The 9170-nt window shown below is 52.8% G+C and overlaps 1 protein-coding gene across 1 annotated transcript; it reads right to left on the bottom strand.

Annotated features, from left to right (window-relative positions):
• Nucleotides 1-445: 445 nt before the first annotated feature.
• On the bottom strand, nucleotides 446-2795 carry PRR18 (proline rich 18). The gene has a single exon (XM_044287413.1). It carries the CDS (start codon nucleotides 2767-2769, stop codon nucleotides 2008-2010), a length of 762 nt encoding a protein of 253 aa, XP_044143348.1. The 5' UTR covers nucleotides 2770-2795; the 3' UTR covers nucleotides 446-2007.
• Nucleotides 2796-9170: the final 6375 nt, after the last annotated feature.

Consider the following 9170-nt stretch of genomic DNA (forward strand, 5'->3'; position numbering starts at 1 on the left):
AAATCACTGCCTATTTGATGGGTAGCCGGACCCCATTATAGTTAATTCTAGTGCCGTCCGGATCCAGAGAGCTCCAACAGAATGTTCTCTGCCGAAACAGCCTGCCAGATCTCTTACCGCACATGTGAAACTAGCCTAATCAAGGATTGTTCACTGTATTTCGACAGCAAAGATTTACACGCTTGTTCTTACATCGTTCACATCGGGGAATAACAAGAACCATAAAATGTTCATTTATTTGTTCTCATAAACAATTTTCTAAGTGATGAAGAAGCAGTACAATCATTCAGTCATTACATCCATCTATAGTGATGGCCAGTTCGCAGTGTTCGCCGACGAACACATGCGATCTGCCATCTTTATTCCCAAGCTCGGAGATGCAGAGGTAAGTCCTTACCTGTGCCTGCGCTGCGAGCCGCTCTGAAACACATGCGGTCACCAGGAGCAGGCAGTTCCGAGAATAGCCTTCACCGGGCTTGGGAATAAAGATGGCAGATCGCATGTGTTCGTCGGCGAACACTGCAAACTGGCCATCACTGTCCATCTACACTACACTATTATCGGCCAACATGTATCATTAGTGCCCAAATTGGAACAATCGTCTACTCGTCTATATGCGCCTTATGACTGTGTCCACGACATGCTCTTTCACCAGATTAGAAATATAAGCAAGCAGCATCGGGCGCTCTCAGCGTCTTCACATAGCAGAGAAATCCATGCACAGTTATCAGCACTTCAGTCAAACTTCACTTTATTCCAAAGCAATCCCAATCCATGAACAGTACCAATGGTCTCAATATATATAAGGGCACATTTACTGAAAACTGCTCCAAGACAACGCGTTTCAGATCAAATGATCCTTTTCCGCAGCTGAGCTTTGGAGCAGTTTTCAGTGAGTGCCCTTCAAATATGTATTGAGAGCCTTGCTACTTACTGTTCATGGTGAATGAGTTGGAATTGCTTTCATCAGATTGTTGTTCAATCATTATTCAGCCATCAATCTACTCCAATCATGTATAGCCACCTCCAGGGTACGGCCACACGGTCAGGTTTCCTGATGCGGTTTTGGAAGCCAAACTAATAAGAGGATCATAAATGGAGAGGAAGTATAAAGCACAGACATGACTTCTCTATTTTAAATTCACTCCTGGTTTTGGCTTCCAAAACTGCATGCAGAAACATGACCGTGTGGCTGTACCCTTCAGGTGGATTTACATGGGCAGATAATCAGAAAACATCTGTTCCTGCAAACGCTCTTTCCTGATAATCTGCCCATCTAAATGTGCTGCCAATCACCCAATGAAGGAGCAAAAGGCTTGTTTATCGCATGATCCTGTCATTCGTGCAGGCATATCAATTATTGTTTCTGGGCAGCAGATTGTGTGGTCTAAACGTCAATCTCCTGCCTAGAAACAATGATTCTATATGGGGACAAGCAATCGCAAAAGCAATCCCTGGTCCTCATACTCTGAAGGAATACAGTGGTCTCCTTCACTGAGCGAGAACCCGGCTGTCGGAACGCATCTTTCCCCACAATCGGCTGTAACATCGGGACGTGTAAACTGACCTTTACGGAGCTAACACCCAAAGGAATTATATAAGAACAAGGTACCCCCCCAGCACTGTTCATTCCACTCACACTGTAAGAGATCAGGAACTGTTTGCTAATCCCCATAGGCACTCAGCAGGACTGCATCCAGCACACCCACAATCAACATGGTTTCCAAATACCCAGGCACCGGACCCCTACTTATATACTATAGAAGTCCCCTCAGATGCCACCAAACCAGGTGCATGACAAAGGACTCTCCACTGTAAAAGCTACTGGGAGCAGCAGAGCCTCCAGCAGAAAGAAACAACCCAACTTTTGACATCACACAACAGATCTTGGAGAACACTTTACAATGGTCCCATGGGCAGGTTTGGGGACATCATTTGCCCCGTGTCCGGCACAGTGACCAGTACTTGGCAGTAGAAGAGTCATTATTACAGCACTCTGAGCCATAGTCAAAACGTGTTGAGATGTGGCAGAGACTGCAGTTTCTCGTGCAGGTTTCCCCCGCGCCCTGTGGCCATCTCTACCCCCTGCAGCCACTCAGTGCACTTCCTGAGGAGCCCCTCGTCCGCGTCCCTGAGGAAGCACTCCTCCTCATACTCCATGTCATCGTAGCGATGCTGATCGTTCAGCAGGGAGATCTTCACCAGCTCCCTGACATCTGGAGGCGATCTCTGCACACAGCTCCTCGGGCACCGTCCACTGGCGCTGGCGAAGATCCTCCTGGGGTTGGCACTGCGCTGCTTATCCAGGTTCCTCTTCTGGATGACTAGGATGGCCTCTGGGGTGAGGCGCAGGGAGAAGGGCGCCTCTTGCTGTGGTTTAGGGGACGCCGCGGGGCGCTCATGCTGGCCAGTGTGCTGCTTGAGTGGCTGTCTTTTGCCCGGGTGAGGGGGGTCTCTGGGCATCTCTCTCCTGGCCCTGGGTGGGGGCTGTATCACACTTTCATAGGAGCGAGTCATCCCCTTGGGCACCTGCTCCAGAAACCGCCGCACTGGGTGGACAGGGTCTGAGTGCTGCCCTGCAATCGCCTTCAGTCTCCTCAGCGTCGCCGATGGCCAGGAGTTGGACAGGTCCTCCTTGCTAATGGAGATCCCCCTGAAGTCTCCCAGCGCTGGATGCTGGGTAGATGCTCTCTTCTCTGAGACTTTGCTGTGCGGAGACCTGTGAGGAAGGAGCCCCGGCAGATGCTGCGGGATGGGAGGAAGAGACATGTCTGTTGTCGTTACCAGCTCGCCGTATGATTGATGGCCATTAAACAATGCCTATTAAGACTGGCGGACTTCCTGCGAGCCTCAGCTGATTCACCTCACTCATGTCTCCTGACACAACAGGTCGAGCAGGTCCTGCCTCCCGCCATGTCCCCGCCCGCACAGCTCCATAGAGACTGCACGGACATGAGGGAGTCCATGTGCTCGGCTGCAGAGAGGACCTGCACAGGGATGGAGGATAAACAGCATCTCAGCTGAGCTTGCCCTGAGACCTTGTCCTGACCAGTGTAGAGCTGGCCATGGACATGAGCAGCCCTTAGACCATGTCCTGACCAGGGTACAGCTGGCCATAGACACCAGCAGCCCTGAGACCTTGTCCTGACCAGGGAACAGCTGGCCATAGATATCAGCAGCCCTCAAACCTTGTCCTGATCAATGTAGAGCTGGCCATAGACACGAGCAGCCCTGAGACCTTGTCCTGACCACTGTAGAGCGGGACATGGACATGAGCAGCCCTGAGACCTTGTCCTGACCAGGGTACAGCTGGCCATAGACACCAGCAGCCCTGAGACTTTTCCTGACCAGTGTAGAGCTGGCCATGGACATGAGCAGCCCTGAGACCTTGCCCTGACCAGTGTACATGAGGCAGTCCATGTGTTCGGCTGCAGGGAGGACCTGCATAGGGATGGATAAACAGCATCTCAGCTGGACTTGTCCTGACCAGTGTAGAGCTGGCCATGGTCATGAGCAGCCCCTAGACCTTGTCCTGACGAGGGTACAGCTGGCCATAGACCTTGTCCTGACCAGGGTACAGCTGGCCATAGACACCAGCAGCCCTCAGACCTTGTCCTGATCAGTGTAGAGCTGGCCATAGACAGGAGCAGCCCTGAGACCTTGTCCTGACCAGTGTAGAGCTGGACATGGACATGAGCAGCCCTGAGACCTTGTCCTGACCAGGGTACAGCTGGCCATAGACACCAGCAGCCCTGAGACTTTGTCCTGACCAGTGTAGAGCTGGCCATGGACATGAGCAGCCCCGAGACCTTGCCCTGACCAGTGTACATGAGGGAGTCCATGTGTTCGGCCGCAGAGAGGACCTGCATAGGGATGGATAAACAGCATCTCAGCTGGGCTTGCCCTGAGACCTTGTCCTGACCAGTGTAGAGCTAGCCATAGACACCAGCAGCCCTGAGACTTTGTCCTGACCAGTGTAGAGCAGGCCATAGAAACCAACAGCCTTGAGACTTTGTCTGGACAAGTGTAGAGCAGGCCATGGACATGAGCAGCCCTGAGACCTTGTCCTGACCAGGGTGGAGCTGGCCATAGACACGAGCAGCCCTGAGACCTTGTTCTGACCAGTGTAGAGCTGGCCATGGATATGAGCAGCCCTCAGACCTTGTCCTGATCAGTGTAGAGCTGACCATAGACACGAGCAGCCCTGAGACCTTGTCCTGACCAGTGTAGAGCTGGACATGGACATGAGCAGCCCTGAGACCTTGTCCTGACCAGGGTACAGCTGGCCATAGACACCAGCAGCCCTGAGACTTTGTCCTGACCAGTGTAGAGCTGGCCATGGTCATGAGCAGCCCCTAGACCTTGTTCTGATCAGTGTAGAGCTGGCCATAGACACAAGCAGCCCTGAGACCTTGTCCTGAACAGTGTAGAGATGGACATGGACATGAGCAGCCCTGAGACCTTGTCCTGACCAGGGTACAGCTGGCCATAGACACCAGCAGCCCTGAGACCTTGTCCTGACCAGTGTAGAGCTGGCCATGGAAATTAGCAACCCTGAGACCTTGTCCTGACCAGGGTAGAGCTGGCCTGAGACCTTGTCCTGACCAGTGTAGAGCTGGCCATAGACACCAGCGGCCCTGAGACTTTGTCCTGAACAGTGTAGAGCAGGCTATAGAAACCAACAGCCCTGAGACTTTGTCCAGACAAGCGTAGAGCAGGCCATGGACATGAGCAGCCCCTAGACCTTGTCCTGACCAGGGTACAGCTGGCCATAGACACCAGCAGCCCTGAGACTTTGTCCTGACCAGTGTAGAGCTGGCCATGGACATGAGCAGCCCTGAGACCTTGCCCTGACCAGTGTACATGAGGGAGTCCATGTGTTCGGCCGCAGAGAGGACCTGCATAGGGATGGATAAACAGCATCTCAGCTGGGCTTGCCCTGAGACCTTGTCCTGACCAGTGTAGAGCTAGCCATGGTCATGAGTAGCCCCTAGACCTTGTCCTGACCAGGGTACAGCTGGCCATAGACATGAGCAGCCCTGAGACCTTGTCCTGACCAGTGTAGAGCTGGACATGGACATGAGCAGCCCTGAGACCTTGTCCTGACCAGGGTACAGCTGGCCATAGACACCAGCAGCCCTGAGACCTTGTCCTGACCAGTGTAGAGCTGGCCATGGACATGAGCAACCCTGAGACCTTGTCCTGACCAGGGTACAGCTGGCCATCGACATGAGCAGCCCTGAGACCTTGTCCCGACCAGTGTAGAGCTGGCCATAGACACCAGCAGCCCTGAGACTTTGTCCTGACCAGTGTAGAGCTGGCCATGGACATGAGCAGCCCTGAGACCTTGCCCTGACCAGTGTACATGAGGGAGTCCATGTGTTCGGCCGCAGAGAGGACCTGCATAGGGATGGATAAACAGCATCTCAGCTGGGCTTGCCCTGAGACCTTGTCCTGACCAGTGTAGAGCTAGCCATGGTCATGAGTAGCCCCTAGACCTTGTCCTGACCAGGGTACAGCTGTCCATAGACATGAGCAGCCCTGAGACCTTGTCCTGACCAGTGTAGAGCTGGACATGGACATGAGCAGCCCTGAGACCTTGTCCTGACCAGGGTACAGCTGGCCATAGACACCAGCAGCCCTGAGACCTTGTCCTGACCAGTGTAGAGCTGGCCATGGAAATTAGCAACCCTGAGACCTTGTCCTGACCAGGGTAGAGCTGGCCTGAGACCTTGTCCTGACCAGTGTAGAGCTGGCCATAGACACCAGCGGCCCTGAGACTTTGTCCTGAACAGTGTAGAGCAGGCTATAGAAACCAACAGCCCTGAGACTTTGTCCAGACAAGCGTAGAGCAGGCCATGGACATGAGCAGCCCCTAGACCTTGTCCTGACCAGGGTACAGCTGGCCATAGACACGAGCAGCCCTGAGACCTTGTCCTGACCACTGTAGAGCGGGACATGGACATGAGCAGCCCTGAGACCTTGCCCTGACCAGTGTACATGAGGCAGTCCATGTGTTCGGCTGCAGGGAGGACCTGCATAGGGATGGATAAACAGCATCTCAGCTGGACTTGTCCTGACCAGTGTAGAGCTGGCCATGGTCATGAGCAGCCCCTAGACCTTGTCCTGACCAGGGTACAGCTGGCCATAGACCTTGTCCTGACCAGGGTACAGCTGGCCATAGATACCAGCAGCCCTCAGACCTTGTCCTGATCAGTGTAGAGCTGGCCATAGACAGGAGCAGCCCTGAGACCTTGTCCTGACCAGTGTAGAGCTGGACATGGACATGAGCAGCCCTGAGACTTTGTCCTGACCAGGGTACAGCTGGCCATAGACACCAGCAGCCCTGAGACTTTGTCCTGACCAGTGTAGAGCTGGCCATGGACATGAGCAGCCCTGAGACCTTGCCCTGACCAGTGTACATGAGGGAGTCCATGTGTTCGGCCGCAGAGAGGACCTGCATAGGGATGGATAAACAGCATCTCAGCTGGGCTTGCCCTGAGACCTTGTCCTGACCAGTGTAGAGCTAGCCATGGTCATGAGTAGCCCCTAGACCTTGTCCTGACCAGGGTACAGCTGGCCATAGACATGAGCAGCCCTGAGACCTTGTCCTGACCAGTGTAGAGCTGGACATGGACATGAGCAGCCCTGAGACCTTGTCCTGACCAGGGTACAGCTGGCCATAGACACCAGCAGCCCTGAGACCTTGTCCTGACCAGTGTAGAGCTGGCCATGGACATGAGCAACCCTGAGACCTTGTCCTGACCAGGGTACAGCTGGCCATCGACATGAGCAGCCCTGAGACCTTGTCCTGACCAGTGTAGAGCTGGCCATAGACACCAGTAGCCCTGAGACTTTGTCCTGACCAGTGTAGAGCTGGCCATGGTCATGAGCAGCCCCTAGACCTTGTTCTGATCAGTGTAGAGCTGGCCATAGACACGAGCAGCCCTGAGACCTTGTCCTGAACAGTGTAGAGATGGCCATGGACATGAGCAGCCCTGAGACCTTGTCCTGACCAGGGTACAGCTGGCCATAGACACCAGCAGCCCTGAGACCTTGTCCTGACCAGTGTAGAGCTGGCCATGGAAATGAGCAACCCTGAGACCTTGTCCTGACCAGGGTAGAGCTGGCCTGAGACCTTGTCCTGACCAGTGTAGAGCTGGCCATAGACACCAGCAGCCCTGAGACTTTGTCCTGAACAGTGTAGAGCAGGCTATAGAAACCAACAGCCCTGAGACTTTGTCCAGACAAGAGTAGAGCAGGCCATGGACATGAGCAGCCCCTAGACCTTGTCCTGACCAGGGTACAGCTGGCCATAGACACGAGCAGCCCTGAGACCTTGTCCTGACCAGTGTAGAGCTGGACATGGACATGAGCAGCCCTGAGACCTTGTCCTGACCAGGGTACAGCTGGCCATAGACACCAGCAGCCCTGAGACCTTGTCCTGACCAGTGTAGAGCTGGCCATGGACATGAGCAACCCTGAGATCTTGTCCTGACCAGGGTACAGCTGGCCATCGACATGAGCAGCCCTGAGACCTTGTCCTGGCCAGGGTAGAGCTGGCCTGAGACCTTGTCCTGACCAGTGTAGAGCTGGCCATAGACACCAGCAGCCCTGAGACTTTGTCCTGACCAGTGTAGAGCAGGCCATAGAAACCAACAGCCCTGAAACTTTGTCTGGACAAGTGTAGAGCAGGCCATGGACATGAGCAGCCCTGAGACCTTGTCCTGATCAGTGTAGAGCTGGCCATAGACATGAGCAGCCCTGAGACCTTGTCCTGACCAGTGTAAAGCTAGCCATAGACACGAGAAGCCCTGAGACCTTGTCCTGACCAGTGTAGAGCTGTAAATGGAACATGAGCAGCCCTGAGACTTGTCCTGACAAGTGTAGAGCTGGCCATAGACATGAGCAGCCCTCAGATTCCAGTGTCCTGACCATTGTAGAGCTGGCCATAGACATGAGCAGCCCTCAGATGCCAGTGTCCTGACCAGGGTAAAGCTGGCCATAGACAGGAGCAGCCATTAGACCTTGTCCTGACCAGGGTACAGCTGGCCATAGACAGGAGCAGCCCTGAAACCTTGTCCTGAGCAGATAGAGCTGGCCATAGACAGGAGCAGCCCTGAGACGTTGTCCTGACGAGTGTAGAGCTGGCCACAGACATGAGAGGCCCCCAGATACCGTGTGCCCAGGGGTTTCGTAAACCTGATGTCACACTGCTTCTAGAGTTGAAGTTGGTAAAGATGGCTGTAAGGAACCATAAGGAGGGCCACCACAGGGGTTGGTCAGGGAGAACCAGCCACTTCCTTTTGGGGGGCAGAGACAGTGGAGATGTGCAGACACTGCAGGCCCCTACTTGGAATAGTTTGCTACAATATTGTTTTGGAGTAGTTACACCTACAGGACCTTGCCATTTTCCATTTTTCATCATTTTTCACTTCTATGTTTTTTTTAATTTGTCTGTTCATTTAGATGTATGAGGGCTTGTTTTTTTCAGCGCATGTTGTATTTTCAAATGGCTTTTTTTTATAGTGATATCTACAATGTCTACAAGGCTGTGCGATGGCTTATTTCTTGCAGGGTGATCTATAGTTTTTATTGATGCCATTTGGGATTGTGCGTGACTTTTTTTGTCACTTTTTATTCCATTTCTTGGGAGGTGAAGCAGTGAAATAATTGCCATTTTTTTCTGTTACACCATTTGCCGTATGGGATAAATACATTTGTATTTTAATAATACGGGAAGTTTTGGAACATGGTGATACCTATGATGTTTATTGTTTACTTGTTTTTAACATGGGAAAGGGGATGACTGCGAAAGTTGCACCACAATGATAGGCAACTGACAACACTGGCTAATCCCTCAAGCTGATGTTAAGAAATGAGACTTTAGCCAATGTATTGCTGTCAGGAACACATCAGAGCCATTTTGCACCACCGTCAAGGTATCCTAGTGTGGCATGAGTTCCTACCACTAGACTACCTACGAAGTGTGAGCACGGTCTGAAAGATGCTAAGATACAACTTACAGCCAAGCTCCCACATACATGCATAGGGAGTTCACTCAAGTAGGGGGGAGAGATGATAAGGCTGTAAGCCCCACCTATAACAGGCCATGTAACACAGGCTACCAGGTGCAACAGAATGCTACCAGCAGTATGCAATGGCCCATT

This window comes from Bufo gargarizans, chromosome 3 (genome assembly GCF_014858855.1).
Source record: "Bufo gargarizans isolate SCDJY-AF-19 chromosome 3, ASM1485885v1, whole genome shotgun sequence".
In the NCBI taxonomy this organism is placed as follows: domain Eukaryota; kingdom Metazoa; phylum Chordata; class Amphibia; order Anura; family Bufonidae; genus Bufo; species Bufo gargarizans.

What these genes read in the sequence shown, in the direction of transcription:
- PRR18 (XM_044287413.1), bottom strand. Translation starts at nt 2,769, where the DNA reads ATGTCTCTTCCTCCCATCCCGCAGCATCTGCCGGGGCTCCTTCCTCAC.